Genomic DNA, 26,880 nt, shown 5'->3' on the forward strand with positions numbered 1-26,880 from the left:
CAAAATTTCATCTACCAAGGAATGAAAGGATTATATTCTGCATAAGTGGATGGTTTTACAAGGAGTTTTGGGGAGGCAAAAATGACAAGGCTTGGTAATAGATTAGGTATGTAGGAAGAGTTAGAAATTTAAAACTCAACATATCCAAAACTTAACTCATTATATTTCCTCCCAGATTCCTGCCACTTCCACATTCCTATTACTGGTGAGGAAGCCACCATTCTTCCAGTCTCCCAAACTTGAAGCCAGGATGTCATCCTCAAATCTTGACTATCTCTCACTTTGTCTCTTTATTGTATCCAATCTGTTGCCAAGATTTATTGATTTCTCTCTTGGAACATCTCTTAAATGTGGTGCCTTCTCTCCTCTCATAATGTCATCATGCTTGTGTAGACCTCCATCTTTAAGTCTGGACTATTACAATAGTCTGCTGGTTAATCTGCTTGTGAGCCCCACTTCAGTCCATCCTCCATTCAGATATCAAATTGAGTGTCCTAAATAATCAAGTTTAACCAGGACATCTCTTACCCCACCCTCACCTCTACTCAATAAACTCAATGACTTGTATCAACCTCTGAATCAAATATAAAACACTGTTTTCCAGGCTATTCTATTCTTCACTTTCTCCCAAACTCTGGCCAAGTTCATTGTTTGCGTGACATTATCCCCACCCCATGCTCTTCCATCTCCTTTTCCTTTGCTACCCACATCATTTAAGTAACATTCCCAGGTCTTTGGGAAGCATTGAGATTTGTAGTGAAAGCAATTAATTTATGTAATTATGATGAAAGAAATGCATGCTATCCCCAAATGTATTGTATCTTTTTCTGTATATCAATTACAGAAGCTAAAAGTTAATTTAAGTCTTGCTATATGCCCTGATATCCCAAAACAGTAGGGAAGTATGAGTCTGTTGGCATAGGAATTGTCTCCAGTGAGGCAGATTGCAACCTATCTGTAATTGGTAGTTTTATAATCTGAAGATCAGAGAGATCAGGTGACTTGTTCCTGGTGACACAGCTAATGCCAAGGATGATATTTGAATTTCAGGTCTTTTTAAAACTTCTTAAGTCCAGAGTATTATGTCCCACTGCCCATTATATTTTTTGGTAAAGAAATAAAATTATATCAAATTGCTCAGGTTGAGATTAAGTTTTTTATATAAAATATGTAATATGTTTGTATAAATATATAAAAAAGTTTTTATATAAAATATACAATATGTGAAATTCAAATATTTTCTGAAATGAACAATTATGTTGATGGTTGCTGAAGAACAAACTGGCAGGACAGTCACAAATTAAAAGCAAAACTCTGAAGGACCTAGAATTAGTTTTCTTCTACATAGATGTCAGAACTGTTCTCATAGAGAAGCTTTTATCAATTGATAATTCACTACCCACATATATCTGGCTCTTGAATTTTATATAAGAATTCAACACAATATTTGTCAAAGTAAATTCCAAGCATTCATTTTTAAATCACATCTGCATTGCAGAATACTCTTGCTAGACTTCTAGCTTATGTACTCTTCCTTCCTTTTTTCTTTTGGAGGGGGGAAGGTTATTATATTTGACCTCGGCTAAATTTCAGGGGACCACAATCAAAAACTCATTAAAAACTAGGAAGAAAAGCAATTATAAGAACAATAAAAAATCATTAATGCCTGCAAAATAATTTTTTACAGCATCTGTAAACATGTGCATGGTCTTGAAAGTGTTCTTATTTTTAAGATGATAGTCTTACCTGAGGTCTTGAAATGGGTCTGCTCTGACAAGTGGTGTTTCTACAGAGTGCTCAAAAAGAGCTCCTTCAGGCCCTAAATGAAAGCAATAGCTTTTATTAAAATGATGCAATAAGCACTCCATATAGAAATATCATATTTAATGCATGTCACCATGATCTTTAAAGAACAATAATTGCAGATTATCCAAATGGCAATATATGGAAAAGAAATTTGTTTATAGAAATGAGTTCCATGATAGCAATTTTGAATTAAGGCATGGGCACTAGGGATTATTGAAGGATTACCTTTTATTAGCTCAGTTATTGACCAATGTAGATTGTCCGGAAAATGGAAAAAAATTTGCAACACGTTAATGTAGTTGCATATATTTTGTATCTAATGATATCAGAATTGTGGTTAGAATTATATATCATAAACTAATAGATGAGAACCTCTGATAATATAACCTCAAAACATCCTTAATAATTAGACACATTGTAGAATTGGAACATAATCTTAGACAAAACTGCTTCCTACAATCATCCAGAAAATCTATCTTTCCATAACAATGAAAGATTATTTTTAATAAATGTTATCAATATGAAATACCTTTAATCACAGTTTGATTTGGAATGGAAGAATTTAAAAATAGAGAGATGTAAAAAGAGAAATAAAAACTATTTGCAAAAGAATGAGGTGTATATCATCTCCACAATCATACCTACTACAATATTCAAGAAAACTTCCCAATACATATATATATATATATTTTGGCTGAGGCAATTGGGCTTAAGTGACTTGCCTAGGATCACATAGCTAGGAAGTATTAAGTGTCTGAGATCACATTTGAACTCAGGTCCTCCTGACTTTAGGGCTGGTGCTCTATCCACTGCACCACCTAGTTTCCCCACTTCCCAATATTTTAAAAAAGAAGTCATTTCTATCCATCTGTGTGATACACTAAAGAACATAAAAAATAAAAGATTGACAGCAAGATGATGACTTATTCTAGAATGATTTCTATGTGAAATCTTTAAAAAAAAGTTGAAAAGAATGATATTAATATCACTGAATGCTTATAATCTCCAAACTTTAAGCAATGAAAATCTCTGAATATATGCAGTTTTAGCAGAAAAAAAAATCAAAGTCATGTGGGAACAGAATGAGGTATATATCATTTCTTTTATCCTGTTGATGCCAAAAGAATGTACACTACTGGGCAGGAACTTTGTATGTATGTGTGTGTGTGTGTGTGTTGTGTGTGTGTGTGTGTGTGTGTTTCTTTTTCTTTTTGCCTTTATCCATATCCCTTTACTTAGAACAGTGTCCAGCACATAGTAAACAATAAATATTTGTTAACTGATTGACCATTGCTTGTATTCAATTAAATTTGTATTTAATATTTTCATCCAGTTACATTCAAAACAAATTTTTTCCATTTGTTTTTAAGATTTTTAAGTTCTAGGTTCTGTCCCTTGTCCTTACCCACAACAACAACAACAAAAATCACATGTGAAGATATGTAAAACATTTCCATAAAAGTCAAGTTGTGAAAGAAAACATAGATCTCCCACCCTAATGCAAATTAAAAACCTTCAAGAAAAATTAAGATAAAAATAAGAGAGACAGAGAAATAAAGAATGCTTCAGTTGGTATTCTTACTCAATCATTCCTTCTTTGGGTATGGATAGGATTTTTTATAAGTCCTTAGTACTTGTGGATGATTGTACAACTGAGATTAACAAAGTAATTTATACTTGGTCATCCCAGAATATTGCTATTTCTTTGTATACAGTATATTTCACTTTGTTCATGGATGACTTTCCAGTTTTTTTCCCTCCTGAGAGACTCCTGCTTATTATTTCCCAGAAACCAATGATATTTCATCAGAGAAACTTGCTTCAAAATGTTTTTTATAATTATGATTACTAATAAATTCCTCCCACTTATTCTCTCTCTCCTTTTACCCTGTCCCTCCTCAAAAGTGTTTTGCTACTGATCACTCTCCCCCTTCCTATATCCTATTCCCCTCCTATTTTCTTGCAAAGTAATATAGATTTCTATATCCCTATTGAGTATGTATGTTATTTCCCATGTGAGTCAATTCTGATGAGAGTAAGGCTGGCTCACTCCCTCTCTTCTCTCTTTTTCACTGGTGTTATATTGAAGATACTTTCAATTAATTTATAGAGGATGAGCTTACATTCCAATAGTTTAATTGCAAAAAAGAAATCAGCTTATTCAATCACACAACTGTTTGTCCATCATTGAACATTAAAGAGCATTAGGCATATAATAATTAGTCTTAGAGCTATATCTATCTGGACTTTACTGAATAGAGGTTGAGAAGAATGAAAAAAGTAATAATAATAATAATTAATAACAATCATAGAAGCTTTTATTTTCATGTTCTTTAAGGTTTTCAAAGAACTTTAAATACATTGCTCCACTTGATCATGCCTAGAGGTATGTTATAACACTTTGGCAATAATAACCCTTGCAGAAGAGGTGGTATAAAAGCCATAATCCGGGAAGTATGCGATTGGAAGAGTAAATGAAATAGTAATTTAGCAAAGGTTAAGATGAAAAGACAAATAATTATACTGGTATTCCAGGAGAGAGTTCTTATGCCAGCATAATCATACTTCCTTGCTATTTTGGCATATAGCAAGACAAATTAATTTTTAGCCTCTGTAATCGATATACAGAAGAAGAAACAATGTATTTGGGAATAGCATGCATTTCTTTCATCATGATCACATAAATTAGTTGCTTTCACTACAAACCTCAATATTTCAATAGACCTGCTACTTAAATGATGCAGCTACCAAAGAAAAAGGGGATGGCAACAGATGAGATGAAAACAGGTTTCCAAAATATATTTTTTTAGATTTTCTATGTAGAATTTGTAAAATTATTTGGATAGGATTTGGTCAAGATTTGCATGAACTGATAAGGTAAAGATGAACACTATTGTGATATGTACAGCCAGAGAGAGTCTTCACAGTGGGGAGATGATGGATCCATTGAGATTAAATATTTTAATCCATATATCAAGACACATTAATATTTTATCATTATTGAAAGTGGAGTTTGAATGAGATGAGGTCCAAATAGCTCCCCTCTTTCTTCCATTATTCAAAATTTTCATTAAAAAATAAGTCTTTATTTTCCAAGATTCTATTTACTTCCCTCTTTGGGTTTGCTTTTAGATCTCTCATTTTGATTATTTGACTTAATGATTTTATCCATATTTTAGATATATTTATTTAGAGTAGTCAGAAAAATGCTAATATTCCAACACCTTCCCCCTTCCCCCCTCACTTAATCCACTACTCACTTTTTCCATAAAGCAAGTTAATTGCGAGAGGGGAGTAACTTGCCAGAATAAAAAGAGAGAAGGGATCAGAAAAAGAAAAAGGAAGAAAAAAAGATAACAATATAATTTAGTCCCCCCTCCCTATCACTACTTCCTATTCCTATTTTCTTCCTACCAGACTACCCTCCCAGAGCTATAAGTTTATTTGCAACCAAGGTTATTAAAGGTATACAATACAGCTTAATGATGGAAAGTGCAATATTAAGTCTCCAAAGGAAAGTCCAAGTAAATCCTATTAAAACTGAAGAAAAAAAGAAGGGAGAAAGATTATGCCCAGATACTCTCCAAAGAGGCTAAAAATATAGTTCCAAATATCCATATCCTTCAAGCAGTACTTTGGATATTTATTAGATCTGATTTGTAAAATTGTATATTTTGCTATTTTGGTTCCAAAGCCATGAAGAACTGAAAATTTGTTTAAAAACATCAAAAAAAATCTTTTAAATTAAATCTAAGAAACTATATGCATAGAGTCTGAAGTAGTTGTTATTGCTGCTGCTGTTGTTGTTGGTGGTGGTGATGGTGGTATGTGTATGTGTGTGTGTGTTTTGTGTGTGTGTGTGTGTGTGTGTGTGTGTGTGTGTGTGTGTGTGTTTTCTCCTAGGGGCACAGAGAATTTTCATGAGAAAACTTCTACCACTGAAAATTAGCAACTTCAATTTATGGTGCCAGAGAGATGTGTTAGACAATGAAAAATGAAATGACATTGCTAGGGTCATTTGACCAGTGTGTGATAGAGCTTTAATGTGAATCCAGATATTTCTTGTTCTTTGCCTCCCAGGCCAGTTCTTTATCTTTTACTCTTCTATCTCTCATTTATTCTGCTACTTAGTCATAAAGGTTCGTTTATTAAAATGCATAAACATCTCTATTATTTATTACATTATATTGAAATGGTCATTGAATCCATTGACTGATCAATCAAAAAGCACATATTAAGTGCCTGCTCTGTGACAGATAACATGCTTTACGGTCTGAGGCTTTGGAGGAACTTCTGTTTTATGGGGGGTAGATAGCTTCTATGTAAACATATACAAAAAACCCCCAAATCAAACATAAGGTAGTATAGGGAGGGTGGATAGTGGCAGTCGGAGCATCCAGAAATGCTTCATATAATAATAACAATTGTGACAATAATAATCTACTTTTATATGACACTTTAAGGTTTGCAAAGTGTTTTACATGTTAATTCATTTGATTCTTATACATCTCTGGGAGGCAGGTGCTATTATCACTCCCATTTTACAGATGAGGAAAATGGCAAAGAGTTTAAATGATTTTCCCAGAGTCACACAGCTAAGGGAAATATCAGAGGCTGAATTTGAATCCATGCTTTTTTGGCTATGAGTTCTGAGTTCTATCCACTGTGCTGTTGAGTTGAGTTTTGAAGAACATAAGAGATTCTAAAAAAAAGATGAGAAGGAAGCATGTAATAACTAGCAGACAAGTACAAAAGCATGGAGATCTCAATAAAAGTAAGAAACAGCAAGCATTTTTTTTTTTTTTTGGCTTGATTGAAGACTATACAAAGGGGAGTCATATATAATCAGGCTGGAAAGTTAGGTTGGATTCAGGTTATGAAAAATTTTCAAAGCCCAACAGATAACATTTATATTTTGTTTTAAAAGCAATAAGAAGCTTTTGGAATTTATTGATTAGGGGAATGGCATGGTCAGATATTTGCATATTTTAGTAGTTATAGATAAATTTGAGTGGAAAGAGGCAAACTGATTAGTAGGCCATTATAATAGTCTAGGAAAGCAGTAATAAGGTTCTGCACTAAGGTACTGGTTGTGTGTATAGGGAGAAAAGGTTGATTGTAAGAGATCTTTTGTAAATATTCATAGGGCAAGATTTGGGAAATGATTGAATATACAGTGTGAGGGAGGATGAGGAGACAAGATTGCTTCCCAAATTGTGAATTTAGGAGGATGGTGGTACCCTCCTCATAAATACAGAATTTGGTAGATAATAAATTCTGTTTTGAACTTGCTGAGTTTAAGATGTCTTTGGGGCATCTCATTTGAAATGTCCAATACAGATTTGATGATGTGTCAAACAAAGTTGGAGATGTGGGAGATATTTGGCCATGAACACTTTTGGATACCTTTTCTGGTTCAGATTTTAACCCATCCTGTATAATTCTTATCCAAGTTCTTCCAACAAATCTCATCTGTTGAGTTTATAACAGTGTGATTAGAAGCACAAATACTTCTCTGTAGAAAACCACAGATAGTGGGGAAACTCTGGGTAAAGTATAAGACTCTTTAGTCCAGAGGGAACCTGCTGACAATGTCTGGTTTGGCTCCCCATCTCCCCTTGGGGCAGCTTACCCTTCCTGAGAAATCAAGGGGTGGTGTGACCACCTGTGTTCTACTTGAAGCAAGGGATACTTACAGTAAAGAGGCATTTACATATCAACAAGTAGAGTGCTTATCGTTAGCATTTGCTCAGTGTGTTGCAGTGATGTAATCATACTAAGGTATTTAGGGGCTGAGAAGACTTGAAATAAATAACTTCATCTTTGACCATCCTCCTGGGTCTCTGCTTCATCACTCCTCCACTAAAACCAAGGACTCAGTCTAGTCTCCGTGATCCTCTAGAGAGTTAGTCCAGAGGATATATTTTGGCATCCCAACATGGGGACTGTAAAAAGCATAGTACATTTTGGCACCCCAATTTGGGGGCTCTAGAAAGCACACTACACTTCTCTAATGTGACAGTTTGAATGATCTCTTAAAGTACAAACCTATATACTCTAAACATTTTATCTACCACAAAGTAGGATTATCTATCATTTATTTTTGCATAATTTTATCTTACTGCATTTATAGAAAACACATAACATAGGAGCTGAGATAAAAATAATAAACTCATTTGGTCCTTTCCAACCTATCTGTGAAATAAACTGCATTGGTAAATCCAGCCAAAGAGACAATGTATTCCAATCGCTCAAGCAGATTAAAATTTTTATTGGAACACCAGATGTTCAGTTGCTTTTTTCCCAATGATACCTTAGATCACTAGAAAAGTACTACTCACAATATTTTACAGAAGAAAAAGGTTTCATACTGATTTTCTAAACACATGCCAATTACTTTCCATCTAATTATATCACAGTGTATATCACAGAACCATTTGATTATTTTAATGTTGTACTTTCAAGTAGAAAGTCTTAAGATTGAAGATGTATTGTTCTATAAACCCTGCAATTGTGTTTGGTCACAAAAGCTCTAAATATCCAAGTTGTTCAATCCTGTATTCATAATTGCCACTCACACTTAAAGTAAAAATTGCTCAAAGACTGTTGGTATATCATAGCTGAGCATGACTAAAATACTTTTGTGATTTTTTTTATAATGTCATGATAATGATTATTAGTCTCCTACGGTATTTCAATTTTTGTGAGGTTTGAGCATCCATCATACTCAAATATTTCTCATCCCATATTCTGGGAAATACAATCAGCTTTAACACCTGCTTATTGTTGAAAATGGGAGATATTATTTGAAATGTCTTATAGTACATAATCAAAAGCATGATTGATATAGGAAAAAAAAACAAATTAGGACCAAATGGAGTTATATTTTGATCTGATTATATAAACAAAACATTTAAGATAATGTGTTGTATACATTTTAGAAAAGAAAGATATTATATGAAATACATGTACAAGTCAATAGCTTAAACTTTTTTTAGAAACAAGCTTTAAAAATCTTATTATAAATGATATATGCCAAAAGCACATTAACCTGGGCATTGAAATCTTGGTTCAAATTTCAGCTCTGCCACTTACTAGATGGGTTCCATTAAGCCATTTGAACTATCCAAGTTTCAGTTGCCTCTTCTATAAAATGAGGCTTATAATCTTTTCCTTTCTTCTTTTCTTCCTCCTTTTTTCCATTTTTCCATTTCTCCCTCCCTCCCTTCCTTTCTTCCTTTTTTCTCTACTTCCAGTTTCTCTTCTATTCTTCATTCCTTTCTCCTTCTCTACATCTCTCCCTTCTTCCTTTGTTTCCTTTTTTCTTTCCTTCCTTTCTTCCTCTCTTCATTACTTCTTTTTTCCTTTCTTTCTTACCATATTGCAAGATCAATGATAAATCAATATTATTTTTTAAAAACACAAACATGCATGCAGTGCAACTAGTGGCAGCAAATAGGCAGAACATGGTGGCCAAACATTTGGGGAGTGAAACAAAATCACCTTGAAGACTAAAGAATTAGAGTACAATGAAAAACAACCGGACAATGAATCAGAGCTGTCAAGTGACAGCAATAGTGAGCTAGTGTTTTTTCTAAAGACTTCAGCTATAGAATTTCATGAAGTTTAAAATGTCCACATGTCATATTTTATAGATGGATGAAGAAGCCAATTCAATTTTTCACTTTAACTGGTTTATTCATTATTCTTAAGATATGTTGACATCTACCTCAGTTTTTGCATTGGATGCCCTGATTCATAGGCAAATATGTTAACTCCTGTCATGGCCTTCCCATTGCTCCTTTCTGAACCTGGATATTAAGAAAACTTTTCTCTTTTATACATGTGAGCCTTCTAAACATTATTTTGAACATTACATAGCATAATGAAACACAACATAACATAATAGTCACAAACCACAGTTGTGTATTTATTACCCCATAATATAAAGCTTGTTTTACCTAGATAAGAAACCTATCTGCTGTGCATTAAAAAAAAAATGTGTAGCAGATTAGTTTCCCAAACTCAACTTCTGATTGAATTCACTGATAACAAAGAGTTCATCAAAGAAAAATCAATGACAATCAGCTTTATAGTAATTTATCACTTAAAATCCATGTCAGGAACCTAGGAACAACTGTTGTGCTGAGAGACTCATAGTAGGTAAATTTGCAATTCTTTTCAGCAGCTCATTAAGCTAGTACTTTCAAGAACACAACAATTCAATCAAGCAAAAAGTTTGTTATATGGTTGACATTTCCCCTTCTAGACAATAATTCAATTCAAGATGCTAGAATTCTGATGATTCAAAGACAAAAAGAAAATAGTTCTGCCTTTATGGAGCTTACAGAACTGGAGGATACAACATACACACATACATAAATAAATGGTGATCTGAAGAGCACTACCAAAGGATAGACCAGGCAAATTTAATCTTGAAGGAAGATAACAATATAGGAGCAGAGCTGAAGAGAGGAAGCATTATAGACACTGAAGGACACTGGCAGGAGATGGGTATGTTGAGTCTGGAGAAAAGTTGGTAGTTTGGTTTGGCTGGGGAAATAGTGTGGACAAAAAGGAGTAATGTGAAATAAGATTGGAAAATAAATTAGATTATGGAGAGGCCTTAAATACTAAGATGCAGGGTTTATAATTTATCTCAGAATCAAGGTATCTGAAAGATGATTTTAGTAGTGATATAAAGCATTCATTTGAGAGAGGAGAGCCTGAAAGTACAATGCAAGTAGTATCTATTCATATATATGATAAGGGGAGCCCGGAAATTCTCTCTAAAACTTCTTGAAGGAGAGATTCTCTTTGAATCTTGGCCCCGCCCAAGGGAAGCAGGACAGACAACTTCTTTCTGTTATCTAGGTGGGATTAGTTGAGTCTGGAGCTGTGGAATTCCAACCCTATTGAATTAAAGATTAGCCCAGAGACTCATTCAATTCCAAGATTTTCCAGCTTGGATCATACCTAGCCCCCATCAAGAGCAACCCCCAGCTTGTAGCCAAGGCTTATAAAATAAGCCAACTTGGGGCTCAGTCCTTGCAGAGGACCTAACATGCCAAGGAACCTCTTCCTGGCATAGCAGCAACTTCTGCCCGCTGAAATGATATTCTTTTTCAGCATTAGCCTCTCTTTATCCTCACCTATTTCCCTAACAAGACTTTATACCTCTCTGTTAGTATTTTTCCACTAGAAACTTTACTTTTCTGTCAGACCTTGCCACTAAGGAATTCAGCCTTTCTATTCATGCATAGCAAAGGCTGACTTCCCAATGCCAATAATAAACTTCTTTTTTATCAGACTAGCTTTTCGGGTTTGTAAATTCATTTATGAAGGACCTCTGTGCAGCCAGAAGAGGGTTCCTACAACTCCTTACCTTGCTCCGAATCCCTAGGGGGACTTAGGGGAGCCAAACCTCTTTATTTGGTTCCCTGAACCCTAACCTGCTACTAATGTTGAACATTCTCTCTCTTATAATGCCTTGTGGCATCTAAGATATGGTCATATTCTTGGCTTGTCCAGTGCCTCCTAGCAAGCTGTTGGCAGCTTCCTTTTTTCTTCTGTTGTTTCCTTGATTTTAAATCACCGATAACATGGAGTTCACATATTTTATTTAGCTCATTTTCAACATTTTCTAATTAGCTCAGCTTTCTCTTGAAAGAAGACCTTAAACCACCTTTATTACCTTATATCCACTATTATTTTATCTTCATATTTTCAGAGAAGAAATAGAAAATTAGAGAAAATTATATATTACAAGACTTTGCTTTTATTCTGTGAAAAACTCCATGTCTGTCTTCAAGTCAACACGTATATCTATTGGGAATTAAATCACTAGTTACTTAAATCTTTCCTCGGGTTAGCTACAGCAGACAAGTTATTTTAAGTAGAGTGACTAAAGGTTTTGCTTTTACCAGTATGCCAAATCATGTTCCTGATTCCTGTTCCTATCTGAACATTTTTGAAAAAAGAGTAGGTCCTACTTTCTCTTTAATTTAGAGTCTTAGAGAGCTGCCAAACACAGAGATGTTAAATGATTTGCCCCATTTTATGTAGCCAGTTATGTGTCAAGACAGAAGAGGTGCATCAGATAGATTATCAGAGCTGAAGTCAGGAAGACCTGCCTCAGCTATTATTAGCTGTGTGACCCTGGACAAGTCACTTAATCCTATTTGCCCCAGTTTCCTCATCAATGAGCTGGAGAAGGAAATGGCAAACCACTTCCGTATCTCTGCCAAGACCACCCCCCCACACCCCCGCATCAAGAGATCATGAAGAGTGGGATATAATTGAAAGAGACTAAACAAATATTTCAGAATTTGGGGACTTGAACACAGTTCTTCCCAGCTTTGATTTTGTTTCTTCATATTCAGTATGGTGAGCTCCTTCTATAGAATAATTTTTAAACAAAGCTGTGTTGTACTTTCTTCATAGATCTAAAGCTCCTTCCAGAATTATGGAAATCTTATTCCTTTCATATCAGATGAATATTCTGAATCTTTTTCACATTTTGAACTCACCTATTATAAACATTTTCAAAGCAGTGACCTGAGAATAATTCATTACTTATTTCTTATTTCCTCTATGTGCTTTGTAATATGTTATGGTTTTGTGCCAGTCTGTTAATGCCTTGTGCAATGATGCAAATGTTAACTACTTAAAAACAGTTGATGATGATGCTATATATAAAATATACAACATGTGTCAGATATCACACTATTAGCCACATAAAGATAGAAATCAGTCTTTGGTGAAAGAAAACAACTTCCTTTCAGGAATAGATTATCTCAGGGAACGCTGAAGAATTTGTGCAATTTATTACAAAATATCTAGAAGTGTATACCATTCAGAAGTTACTCTGGTTTAGGTTTCATAAATTCAAGAACATTTCTTTAGATTTTGTGCTTGAACAGCTCACAGAGGATTTACTATTCTCTAGGAAGGCTTTTGGCAGAAGCTCTAATGTTTGTCATGTAATCAAACTTTAAATCAACAGAGAGTTTATGCTTTTGAAAGGCCATAACTTCCCAAGTTAACTGCTATAGCTTTATCTGGGTTATTTAGAATAATACTTAGACCTATGAGAGGCAATTTCTGACATCATTACTTTAGTTTAGTTTCTTCTAGTTGTTATTTTGGATGATTTAAACATTCTTTCAGTTTGAGGTCTTTGCATATTCTTAAGATTACGATTCTAGGGTATTTTTTTTAGCTTGTTAACCTAAATTAAACTCATGTAAATTAAATAAGACAACATATTTAATAATGAATGTATTCCAGGGGGGGGAACAAATGTAAATATAAAGGCAGGTTTAATGAAGCTGCAAAATGATTCAGGATTGTTTTTTGATATATAAACAATAGGGACTCATGGGGCCATAGGCAACACATGCTGTTGTGAAATATGGCTTTCTACAAACTATTTTCTTCTTGGTGAACTGTTTAAAGTGCAAAGCCAAACAAACCCTCCAAGAGAAATTTGAATTACAAGTTATTCTAAAGCAAGATGCCAACTAAGTCCTCCAGATGTAGAAAACTGCCATTTGTAAATCATCAGATTTTAGATACACAGGGAAAAGTACAGTTTGTAGACCACCATTTCTCTTCTTGTCATTCATGCCTACTCTGTCTTTATGAATAAAATACTTCATAAATCTGGCTGCAATCCTGTCTTTTGGTTTTGAAGATGGTATTCTTCTGGTGATTATTCATCTGTGGGGCAGAATGGTGTAGTAGAAAGATGACTGACTCTGGAATTGAAGGCACTGGGTTCAAATCTAATCTCTGACAAATACTAACTCTGTTATCTTGGCCAATTAGTTTATCCTTCTTTATTACAACAATGATAGTAATAGCATTCCTATAATACTTAAGAGTTTGCAGACTGTTTTACAAATATTATTTCATTTGATCCTCACAACAACCCTTGTGCTATTATCTTTATTTTACAGATGAAGAAACAGAGACAGGCAAATTAAGTGACTTGTTCATGATTTCCTGATTTTCAGTCCAATATTCTATCTACTGTACTAACTAGCTCCCTAGACCTCAGTTTCTTCACCTCTAAAAAAGACAAGATGGCTAGATGGCTAGATGGTCTTGTAGTTCTCCCTTCCCAGCTCTAGAAGCAGTCTCCTCAATTACAAATCTATGATCCTATGACTTGAAAGGCCAATATATAGCTGATAGTGCTTTCCATAGTACAACTATAAGCAAACAACCCTGATTAACATTTATAGTCCTATATCCTGAGAGTTTGCCACTTTTCTCTTTATTATTGTTTGAATTAAAGTTTACTTAAACAGAACAAGTTTATTCCTCAAAGCTATAATCTAAGCCTGTCAATTGCATTTGTTTTTATTTTTCTCCCAGGCATTGACACGCCTCATTACTAGACAAAGTGTTTTACTTAATTCTTAGTGAGTTTGTTTCTTTAGGAAGGATGTTGAAAAAACAAAACACAGAATAATAGAAAACAAGCATAAAAAGGCAACCTGGAAGGTAAAAGTCCTGGAATTTCTCAATTGAGGTCATTGGAAATATTTAGCCTGGAGAAGAGTGGGCTTTTGCTCTATACTTAAGTTGTTTATGAGACAGCTGCATGGACATGGGATTCTATTTTGAGCTTCTGTGGAAGAAGGTTATGGGGGTGTGGAAGAATAAAATCAAGAACTGGAATTAAGGAGGATAAAGTAGTTACATGGGAAGTTTGGAGAATTAGTACTAGTGAATTAAATTAGAGGATGAATTTTAGTTAGATAAAAATTTGGCAAAATTTGATAGAAATTGGAGAAAAATTGAAGAACAATTTTTAGATCCAGAAAGTGTCTGGATTCTATTCTGGGAGATAAAACAAGTAGGATTAAAGAAAATTACAGACACTATAAAAGGACTATGGAGGATTAAGAAGGATTAGGGAGTAGAACTTGATGAATTAAGAAGGAGGTGATGGCCAGGACAAATCAAGGAGAATAAAAAAAAAAAAAAAAAAAAAAGCTAAGTGGTACAATTACAAGGTTAACAAATTGATAAAACTGATTGATGAGTGGGGAAAATGGATGAAAAAGTCAGGTGACTGGTAACATGGTTGAAAAAAAGGGTTAATTTGTGCTGAGTTACTGTTGAAACAAAGAAAAGGAATTTGAGTTGGGTTGTCGTTATTGAGAAATATTATAGGATCATTATCTATTAAGATTCTTCTCTTCTTAACCCTCTGTGTTAATTATGTTAGCTTTCCTACCCCCCACCCCCCACAAAGGCAAAGAATATAGCCCCCAAGTTGATTGGCCTAGTAGGATAAAGATTTAAACCATGTCTCCCATTAATACAGTTTTCTGATGGTTATATTGTTGTAGCTTCTTGGTCCCTTAAGGATATAAATAGGCTTGAGATTCTTTGGGCTTTGTAGGAGTTTAAGACATCATTTCTCAGGGGCTGCTAGGTGGCACAGTGGGTCGAGCACCAGCTCTGAAGTTAGGAGGATCTGAGTTCAAATTTGGTCTCAGATACTTAACACTTCCTAGCTGTGTGACCCTGGGCAAGTCACTTAACCCTAATTGCCTGGGGGGGGGGGAATCATGTCTTATCCTACTGCTAAGATCTGCTTCTATCTTGGACAATGAATGGCACTTCTATATGATTAAGTATTGCAGTATCTCTTCTGTGCTTTGGCTAAATAACCTCTTTTTGTTAACTGTTCTATGAGTGACTCATTTCATTCTATCAATCCTAAACTGCCAGAATGGGACTTTGAATCAGATCTCATTTATTAAGAAGAGTTGAGAAAACTCAAAAACTTTAACCAAATGGTAGAATTAAGGTATAAACCTAATGTTTAAATAATAATAATAATAATAAAAAGATGATAGGAAGAATTCAATATGATTGAAGTACTGGTTCCTCTATATGACTCTTTCGTCTCTCTTCCCTCTCCCCCTCTCCATCCAGGGAATTGAAGAGAGTTTAGAATAATATCTTTTCTCTTGAATCCAGAAACCAGGAGATCAGGTTGTCTCTACTCTTAGCTCCCTCAATGTTGTCCATCAAATAGACAGAAAGCATTGAGTATTCTCCTCCAATGAAGAGAGTCTTATGCAAAAAACCCTGAGTCAAAGATTACAAATTTATAAGTGTTTTTAATAAGGCTGAAAATCTCAACCTTACAGAGACTAAGGGAAATTGTGCAGGTCCTTGCATTTGGTGTGTGATGCTTGTCTTTCTGACAAGTGGAATGACTATTATCTATATTCAAAATAAAAGTTGCTCAAGAGAACTGTTCGGTTCTGCAAACATATATTGTATCTAGGATATACTGCAACATATCTAACATATAAAGGACTGCTTGCCATCTAGGGGAGGGGGTGGAGGGAGGGAGGGGAAAAAAAATCGGAACAGAAACGAGTGTCAATATAATGTAATTATTAAATAAAAAATTTAAAAAAAAAAGAAAAGAAAGAGACAATAAAGGATTTGGACTTTAAAAAAAAAAAAAAAAAAGAGATTTTACTTGGGATTTGAAGAAAGCCAGGAAGAGGAGGAATATAGGAAAGCAATGGAACTATTAAAACACTAAAAATACAATACTACTGTCATGAGGACATGAAGAAAGTTACCCATAATCACATCGGTGTTGGAGACATGATTTTTAACGCAGGTCTTCCTGAACCCAATCCCACATATTATCTGCTATAACAGAGTAGCTCTACAAAGCAGACAGACTAGTTCTACAAAGCAGACAGTCTCTACTTGTTTTGCCCCCAAATCCTGACTACAAGGTGTTCTATTGGAGAGGGATTAAAAAGTGCCTTTATCTTGTTGTCAGTTGCATTGCATACTTGGCCTGGCAAATCTGAGCCATAGAATGAATAAGCTCCAACAACACAAATCAGTGACATCATCATCATCATCATCATCATCATCATCATCTCCATTCCCCTTCTTTAATGCCAAAACGTTCCTTTCCTTAAAAGTTTCCTTTTAATGCTAAAGTTCCTTTAGTTTCTTTCCTCCATTGATTAACATTGGTTGATTATCTCCTGCCTAAAGGAGTGTACTTGTACATCTATATGACTCTTTCGTCTCTCTTCCCTCTCCCCCTCTCCATCCAGGGAATTGAAGAGAGTTTAGAATAATATCTTTTCTCTTGAATCCAGAAACCAGGAGATCAGGTTGTCTCTACTCTTAGCTCCCTCAATGTTGTCCATCAAATAGACAGAAAGCATTGAGTATTCTCCTCCAATGAAGAGAGTCTTATGCAAAAAACCCTGAGTCAAAGATTACAAATTTATAAGTGTTTTTAATAAGGCTGAAAATCTCAACCTTACAGAGACTAAGGGAAATTGTGCAGGTCCTTGCATTTGGTGTGTGATGCTTGTCTTTCTGACAAGTGGAATGACTATTATCTATATTCAAAATAAAAGTTGCTCAAGAGAACTGTTCGGTTCTGCAAACATATATTGTATCTAGGATATACTGCAACATATCTAACATATAAAGGACTGCTTGCCATCTAGGGGAGGGGGTGGAGGGAGGGAGGGGAAAAAAAATCGGAACAGAAACGAGTGTCAATATAATGTAATTATTAAATAAAAAATTTAAAAAAAAAAAAAGAAAAGAAAGAGACAATAAAGGATTTGGACTTTAAAAAAAAAAAAAAAAGAGATTTTACTTGGGATTTGAAGAAAGCCAGGAAGAGGAGGAATATAGGAAAGCAATGGAACTATTAAAACACTAAAAATACAATACTACTGTCATGAGGACATGAAGAAAGTTACCCATAATCACATCGGTGTTGGAGACATGATTTTTAACGCAGGTCTTCCTGAACCCAATCCCACATATTATCTGCTATAACAGAGTAGCTCTACAAAGCAGACAGACTAGTTCTACAAAGCAGACAGTCTCTACTTGTTTTGCCCCCAAATCCTGACTACAAGGTGTTCTATTGGAGAGGGATTAAAAAGTGCCTTTATCTTGTTGTCAGTTGCATTGCATACTTGGCCTGGCAAATCTGAGCCATAGAATGAATAAGCTCCAACAACACAAATCAGTGACATCATCATCATCATCATCATCATCATCATCATCTCCATTCCCCTTCTTTAATGCCAAAACGTTCCTTTCCTTAAAAGTTTCCTTTTAATGCTAAAGTTCCTTTAGTTTCTTTCCTCCATTGATTAACATTGGTTGATTATCTCCTGCCTAAAGGAGTGTACTTGTACATCTTACATAATACTCATCTCTCCTTGCTGTCAGAACTCATGCCTCTGGCCTTCTCATTGTTTCTCATATGCCACACTCTATCTGTGCTCCAGGCATTTTCACAGGCTTTTCCTTATGCCTGAAATGCTCTTGCTCTCACTTCAGCCTCCTGTTTCCTTTAATTCCTTCAGATCTCAGTAAAAATTCTAGCTCCCAAAAAAAAAAAAATAAATAAAAAAAAATAAAAGTTGCTTTCCCTCTAGAGCAGAAGGCAAAGGGATTAGAAGACTGATTCTCTAGGTTGTTAGAAAGAAGGAAAGGTTCTGAAAAGAAATTGAAGCAAGAATTCAATGAGGCAAGCAGGAAATCTGAGGTGGGTGAGAGGAAGCTTGACCCTTAGTAAAATGATGGATAATGAAAGCCTATTACACAGAGAGGATAGAAAAGAAAATGACACCTATACAGTTAGAACTTAAAATAGATTTGAATCTCTTTCTGAAGAGAACTATATGTTCTAAGAATGACACAGTAGAACTGCAGAAGCTATTAAGTGAGAAGCCATCAGATAGGGACAAATGAAGAAAATAAGAGAAGTAATTGGTAGTATAAATATTCTCTACCTGAGATGAAAACAAGTATGTGCTAGAGTCAGCTTGAACTAGCTCTGGAGAGACAATTGTTAAATTTTCATCATGAACATTTGCATTTTAGGAAATAAGAGTTTGATTTATTGTTTTGCTGATTGTCCAGACTTCAAAAAAGTGCTGGTGAATATGTTAACAATATAGATTCAATACAAAATGTGCTACATGTACTATTTTTTCCCCTTGAAGAGCCAGCCAGCAATTAAATATTTATTCCCCTTGCAGGGATACCTCTTCAGTACCTCTTTAAGCAGCTAATTCAACTGTTAGATATCTCATTAGGAGGTGTTTCCTTATATCAAGCTTAAAATGGCTTCGCTTGCAACATCCAGTAATTGCTCACTGTTCTGCTTTCTGGGTTGAAGAAGAACATGCCTTACCTGTCTTTCATAATACTTAAGACAACTTTCATGTCTCTCCTTAGTCTTTTCTCCTCTAGGTTAAACATCTTGTGTTCCTCCTACCAATCTTAACATTGAATGAACTCAAAGTTCTTCACCATTTTGGTTGTCCTCTTCTGAATCCTTTCCTTCCTAAAAATTGTACCAGATCTGAATTCCAGGAAATCCAGAGCTTATCTGACAAGACAAGTCTATCAGAATCATTAGCTTATTCCTGGATACTATTCCTTTCTTAAAAGAGTCATATAAGCTTCTTTGGAAGCCATACCAAATAACTGCCTCATATTGAATTTGGAGTTCCCTATTTTGTAAGTGAGGTTTAATTTTATTAAATTTACTTTTATTTAATTCAGACCAATGTTCCAGCCCATCAAGATTTTTCTGACTTCCAATCTTGTCATATGGTATGTTGAGTTCACTGTACTTCTTAACTTTGTGAAATCTTTGCATGCAATAATCATGCCATCTATATATTTATCCAATTCATTGAATAAAAATGTCAAATATTATAGCGTGCAGCACAGACCACTAGGATCCATCCTGGGAGAGACTAGAGGTATCCCTATGCTAATGGGAAAAATAACCAGGTCTATGAATAATCACTTCTGTACTCATCAAAATGTGGAAAGCAGATCAGCCAAATTTCATGATAGCTAATTTGTGTGCAGCTATAATGAGACACACCTGTCCCTTTACCATGCGACAGACATAGAGAGTGTTCATTATAAAACTCAGCTTCTTAATCTTAAGAATATTAGCTAAAACCTTAAATTACAGAAAGGCTGTTAGAGGTTGTAGAATCCAATCTTCTTATTTTATAGATGATGAATATTTAGAAAAATTAGGCAACTTGTATAAGTCTAGGTGGATAATAAGGGGTAAGTTGAGATTTGAACTTATGTTCCTTTGCTTTAAGTCCATTATTCTTTCCACTACATCATTTTACCTTCTTGAAATTCAAGGCCAAATATATAATCAAATGGTCCTTTGTTATTTCTCATTCTTTATAGTTCTAAATGTTCTATCTACCAGGATACTAGACCACCTGCAAAGAACAGCTCTACAATGAAGAAAGTGAGTATAGGAAGTATAAATGGATAAGGAAGTAGGGAAATGAGGTACCTGGAATGTCACTTGGAACAGATATATATGCATGGCACCAAAGGATGGGAATCTTTTTTTTAATAACTTTTTATTGACAGAACCCATGCCAGGGTAATTTTTTACAACATTACTCCTTGCACTCACTTCTGTTCCGATTTTTCCTCTTCCTCCCTCTATCCCCTCCCCCAGATGGCAAGCAGTCCTTTACATGTTAAATAGGTTACAGTATATCCTTGAAACAATATATGTATGCAGAACTGAACAGTTCTCTTGTTGCACAGGGAGAATTGGATTCAGAAGGTATAAATAACCCAGGAAGAAAAACAAAAATGCAAGCAGTTTATATTCATTTCCCAGTGTTCTTTCTTTGGGTGTAGCTACTTCTGTCCATCCTTGATCAATTGAAACTGAGTTAGGTCTCTTTATCAAAGAAATCCACTTCCATCAGAATACATCCTCAAACAGTATCGTTGTTGAGGTATGTAATGATCTCCTAGTTCTGCTCATTTCACTTAGCATCAGTTCATGTAAGTCTCGCCAGTCCTCTCTGTATTCATCCTGCTGGTCATTTCTTACAGAATAATAATATTCCATAACGTTCATATACCACAATTTACTCAACCATTCTTCAATTAGTGGGCATCCTTTCATTTTCCAGCTTCTAGCCACTACAAACAGGGCTGCCACAAACATTTTGGCACATACAGGTCCCTTTTCCTTCTTTAGTATTTCTTTGGGGTAAAGGATGAGAATCTTTAAGGAAATTAAAAGGAAATGAATAAAAATATAGGTTTGTAGAAGGAAGGAAAGCTGAGGTACAAAAAGATAGTTTAAATAGAATCTTCAAAAAATTTAGAAGTAATTCTAGTTATGAAGAGAAAAAAAAAGAACCACCCTCATTAATGCCAATCACTAAAAGATTTTTCTCATCTGCTTAAAAGATTTTAAGTGGATAAAAGCATGACTTGCTTTGCAAAGAACATGTATGCTTCAATGGAATGTCTAGTGGTTCCCCCCCCCCCCAAATGCCACAAACCTGTTACTCGAAGTTTATCTGTCCCAACCACAACTTCCTTTTCATCGACTGTAAATAGAGGCCGGCCATCCTTGGAGTTGATCTGGAATTGCTGACTGTGGACTTCTACCATTCTGGGACCTGAAGAATATATTACAATATTTAATTTGTATTAAACAGATTAAATTTGATTTGAGCACTCACAGAAGTCAGATCTACCAGGCAATTCTGAATTGTTTAAAATTTAAATTGTCCTCACTACAAATTCAGTGTATACTAATTTTGCTAAGGTCCAAGCCTTTCTGTATAATAGGAATACAAACTATGGTTCAAATTAAATCACTGCTGACTATACTAATGCATTACCAATTTATATATTTTTTTCAGTTTGTGGTATCTTGCCAATATAAAAGCTGTCTAGTTTCATTCAGTATTATTAGAAATTAGAGAAGCAGAGTTGATAGAGTGCTAGAACTGAAGTCAGGAAGAACTGAGTTCAAATCCAATCTCAGACATAACTGGGTGATCTTGGGAAAGTCACTATTAGTCTCAGTTTCCCTATCTATAAAATGGGGATAATAATACCTTCCAGAGTGGTTGAGTATAAAATGAGATAATTTTTAAAGTGCTTTATAAACCTTAAAGTCCTATATTCTTATCATCATTGTTGTTATTTTTTACTGTATCCCTTTGTAAAGATTTTGTCTTCTAAAATATCAGGTTTAGTAGTATACCTTATAATTTGTTAAAAAAAATAATTATGGATAATCAGAGAGGAGAAAGTCATTTCCGTGAGGAAAGAATTTTGATCTTTGTCCTTTCTCAATTCTCCACAGCACTTTCTGGTTATGTATTAATATGATATAAATTGTTTCAAGTTATTTCTGAAATTATTTTCAAGAATCTGGGGCAGCACCATTCTTGAATAAGTATTTTACATATTTGTAAATAGAGATCATAATTACTTTTAGATGTAACCAGTGATGTCATTTTTGTCTCCATCAATCTTCAAACTGGAAAGGGTAGAGAAATATTACTAAGAGGGAATTAAAGCCTGAGATAAGAAAAGATATTAAGAGAGTATCATACTAATTTAATTGAATTCAAGTCTTTAGGCCTGTCAAGAGGTGCCAGATACCATAATTTTGAATGATAATTTCTTACTTCATGTTTTGGCACTTTTTAGAATAGCGGGCTTCAGAAAGGGGAGAAATTACAAGCTACATAACTTCTTGTTTATATTATTGTTGTTTGTCCTTTGTTCTTGAAGACAACCATGATATCAGGGAGATAATGCCATGACATGCAGGTGAACTGAATTTGAGTAAGGGAAGTCTGGACAAGGTCTCCAGCCTCACTTTCTCCTCCAGTCATCTGGCTTCACTGGCCAAATATCAAGATAACTGGAGATGGCCTTTTTATGCTGTCTTTAATAAGTCTCAGTTTGACTGAGGCAAAACCCATTCAGTAATTAAGACTAAGTAAGAAAGATTAAATTAAGAGGCAACACCTTTACCTTTCCTCCCTTGCCACCTCTAAGTTGATGACAGTTAAATCTGACATAGACATGCTAAAACTACAATTTTGCCACCAGTCCTTTAGAAGAGCTGAGGAACAGATTTTAATGATTACATCTAGCCAGATATTCTAGCTATTTGACTCTGATTCTGGATAAGGTAATTAATCTTTCTAGGTCATCTGTAAAATAAAGGACTAGAGTGAATGGCCTATAAGGTTCTTTCCAGCTCTAAATCTGTGATTATATTATCTCATGAAGAATAAAGGGCCTCACATAGATTTTCTCATTTTGTTCTCTTTAATAATCATTTGAACAGAGCAGGTACAATAATCTTATAGTACAGATAAGGAGTATGAGTTTCAAGGAGATTAGATATCCAACTAATAAATAGCAGAGCTAAAATTCAAATCCTTAGTATTTTGATTCAAATCCAGCATTCCCTCCCTTTTTCTTAGTTCAATTTAATTTTATTTTTCAGTTAAATTTTCTCCTTCCTTCTATCCCCTTTTTTTTGTCCATTGAAAAGGCAAGAAAAACAAAACCCATTACAAATGTGTATAGTCATATAAAGCAAATTTTTACATATTAGTCATGCCAAAAAAGAAAGAAAGCAAGCAAAACAAAGAAGAGGAAACAACTTTCAGTTTGTACTCTGGCTCCATCAGTTCCTTAGCTAGAAGTAGAAAAAATGTTTCATCATGAGTTCTTTAGAATTGTGATCAGTCATTATGTCAATCAAAGTTATTTAGTGTTTAAAATTTTTTAATTAATTTTTTTTGCTATATTTTAAGTTCCAAATTGTCTTATTCCTGCAATAGAGACCATAATCTCTCTCTCTCTTTCTCTCCTCATGTGTTTTGGACTCTCTCTCTCTCTCTCTTTCTCTCTCTCTCTCTTTCTCTCTCTCTCATATACACACACTTATGTAAAACCATATAATACTTCTATTTCTTGGTCTACTTTTGCTAGATTTGGATAGCATCTTCTTTTGTAGTTGATTTGAATTTTATAATAACTTAGTCATTCATAATATTGCTGTTACTAAATTCTGAATGTTATCATTGTCTTGGTTTAGCTAATTTCACTTTCACTCATTATTTCATACAAATCTTTCTATGTTTTTCTAAAACCAATCTGCTCATTATTTCTTAGAGCACAGGAGTATTTCATCTTTATCATACACCACAACTTGTTTAGCCATTCCCCAATTCATAAATATTCCTCAATTTCCAGTTCTTTGTCACTACAAAGAAAGCTACCATAAATAGTAGAGAACATATAGATTTTTTTCCTTTGCCCCTGATTATTGCAGGGGAAATAATAGTGTTATTGCTGTATTAAAGGGTATACACAGTTGTCTAACTCTTAGTACATAATTTCAGATTGATCTCCAAAATGTTTGGATCACTTTCCAATTTCACAAATAGTATATTAATGTATGAATTTTCCTATATTCCCTCCAACATTTGTCATTTTCCCCTTCTATCATTTTAACTGATCTGATAGATATGAAATATATTCAAATTTTAATTTGAATTTTTCTAATCAATAATGATTTAGAGTATATTTAATATAACTATAAATAGCTTTGATTTCCTCATCAAAAAACTGCTTGTTCATATCCTTTGATCATTTACCAAATGGGGAATGACTCACATTCTTATAAATTTAATGGCTCTTTATATATTTGGGATATGAAGCCTTAATCCAAGACACTGTCTATAAATTCTTGCCCCCCCCCCAATTTTCTACTTTCCTTCTAATCTTGGCTAAGTTGCTTTTACTTATACAAAGTACTTTTTAATTGAGTGCAATCAAAATTTCATTTTATATTTCATTTACATTTCATAATGTTCTCTACCTCTCATTTATTTATAAATTCTTTTTTCCTATTCATAGTCTGACATGTAACAAATTCATTATTCTTCTAATTTACTTATGATATCTCCTTTTGTATCTATTTTATGTATCTGTTTTGGCCTTATCTTGATTATATAGTGTAAGATTCTGTTCTATACCCAATTATTATTTCTTCTTCTTCTTCTTCTTCTTCTTCTTCTTCTTCTTCTTCTTCTTCTTCTTCTTCTTCTTCTTCTTCTTCTTCTTCTTCTTCTTCTTCTTCTTCCTTCTTCTTCTTCTTCTTCTTCTTCTTCTTCTTCTTCTTCTTCTTCTTCTTCTTCTTCTTCTTCTTCTTCTTCTTCTTCTTCTTCTTCTTCTTCTTCTTCTTCTTCTTCTTCTTCTTCTTCTTCTTCTTCTTCTTCTTCTTCTTCTTCTTCTTCTTCTTCTTCTTCTTCTTCTTCTTCTTCTGGTTTTTCCAACATTTTTTTTAACCAATTAGTGAATTCTTATCTCACAAGCTACTGTCTTTCAAAGTTTATTATCAATAACAATATATTCTCCTAGTTCTGTTTACTTCACTTTATGTCAGTTATTAAAGTATTCCCAGGTTTTTCTAAAACCATTCCCTTCATTATTGCTTATAATACAAGAGTATTCTATTACATTCATATAGTATAACTTGTTTAACTATTCTCCAGTTGATGAGCAACTCCTTGGTTTTTAATTCTTTTTCACCACAAAGAAAGCTTCTATAAATATTCTGTGCATATGACATTTTTCTTTCTTTGATCTTTTGGAATATAGACCTCATCAGGATTGCTGAATCAGAGGTATGCAGAATTTAATGGCATTTTTGCCTTAGTTTCACATTGCTTTCCAGAATGTATAGACTAATTCATAGGTCCAATAATAGCACATTGGTGTATCTGTTTTTCAAGAGCCCTTCCAGCATTTGATATTTTTCTTTTTTTGTCACCTTAGCCTGTTTATGGGTATGAGGTATTCTGTCAGAGTTATTCTTCACTTCACTTTCCTTCCTCATCAATTTCAAGTTGAATTAGCCATTTCAACTCTACATTATATTTTGCTCTTGAATTTATTGTCCCTCCTTGTCTTATTGCCAATCTCAGCCCCTGATTACTTCACCATCTACCTCCTCCACTCCTAATCATCATCAGCAGAACAAAAATGAAGGAAGAGTGTGCTGGTCAGTCTCCTTGCCAAAATTATCTTCCTACTCTAGGCCATCTTCCACTTAGTTGTCAAAATGATTTTTCTAAAGTGTAGATCTATCTCCTTACTCAGTAAACTCTAGTGGCTTCCTATCACCTCTAGGATCAAATATAATACCCTATTTCATGTTCAAGACCCTTCATAAGCTACCTTCTTCCCTTTCCAATTTTCTTATACTTTAAATCTTTCATGTGCTCTGAAATCCAGGGATAATGTCCTCCTTGCTGCTTCTAGCACAAGGCATGACATTTCCCTATTCCATGCATTTTTGTTGGCTGTAGCTCCCTCGTATCTGAAATTCTCTCACCTTATCTTAGCCTCCTAGTTTCCTTGATTTCCTCCAATTCAGTTAAAATCCTCCTTTAGAGAGGGAGCCTTTCCCTATCTCCCTTAATTCTAATGCCTTCCTCTATTGCTGCTTTCTAATTTATCTTGCATATAATGTGTTTCTACAAAATTATGTGTATGTTGTCTTCTCCAGTGGATTGTGAATTCCTTTAGAGCAGGGATGATCCTTTGCTTGTTTATCTTCATCACCTGGTAAAATATCTAACACATAGTAGATACTTCTTAATTGTTTATTGACTGATACCCCATGTTGACTGTTTTTTTTTTTTTTTTTTTTGTTATCCAACCTCAACTGGATCCACACTGCAGCAATGCAATCCTTTTATTCGTTTCAAATTGATTTCCTATCTCATTCCTTACATAACCTATTGCCCACTTTCTTTTCTCTCCTTGAATGCTTGCCCATATTCTTCTCCTCTATTTCTTTCTTGGCTAAAGATCTTGTCTCCTACATAATTGAAGATGTTGAGACCATTTAACATTAGCTTCCTCACCTTTCATTTTATTTGACTCAAAATTTTTAGATCCCATCTCTAACTTTCTCCTTTTTCTCCCAGTCTTTGACAAAAAGTTGACCTTTTTTCCCAAATCTAAGCCCCTTTTACCTCTCACCACCTCCTGTCTTCTCCAGAAAATTATTTCTTGAATTATCCCCTTTCTCTCTTGAATCTTCAACTTCTCTTTATCAACTGATTCTTTTTCTACTGAACTCAAACACATAAGATGATTTCTCCTATCCTTAAACTATTTTTCATGGACCCT

General features: G+C 34.4%; 1 protein-coding gene across 3 annotated transcripts in view; it reads right to left on the minus strand.

The window, feature by feature from the left end:
• Window positions 1–26,880, minus strand: part of SGCG (sarcoglycan gamma) — a 328,977-nt gene that overhangs the window by 59,436 nt on the left and 242,661 nt on the right. For all 3 annotated transcript variants that reach the window (XM_051986574.1, XM_051986575.1, XM_051986576.1), the window contains exons 5-6: window positions 21,201–21,320; window positions 1,747–1,819 (exon numbers count right to left, since the gene is read on the minus strand). In XM_051986574.1, coding sequence (XP_051842534.1) covers window positions 1,747–1,819; window positions 21,201–21,320 — 193 coding nt within the window. The remainder of the gene's footprint in view (window positions 1–1,746; window positions 1,820–21,200; window positions 21,321–26,880) is intronic.

Source organism: Antechinus flavipes, chromosome 3 (assembly GCF_016432865.1).
Source record: "Antechinus flavipes isolate AdamAnt ecotype Samford, QLD, Australia chromosome 3, AdamAnt_v2, whole genome shotgun sequence".
NCBI lineage: Eukaryota > Metazoa > Chordata > Mammalia > Dasyuromorphia > Dasyuridae > Antechinus > Antechinus flavipes.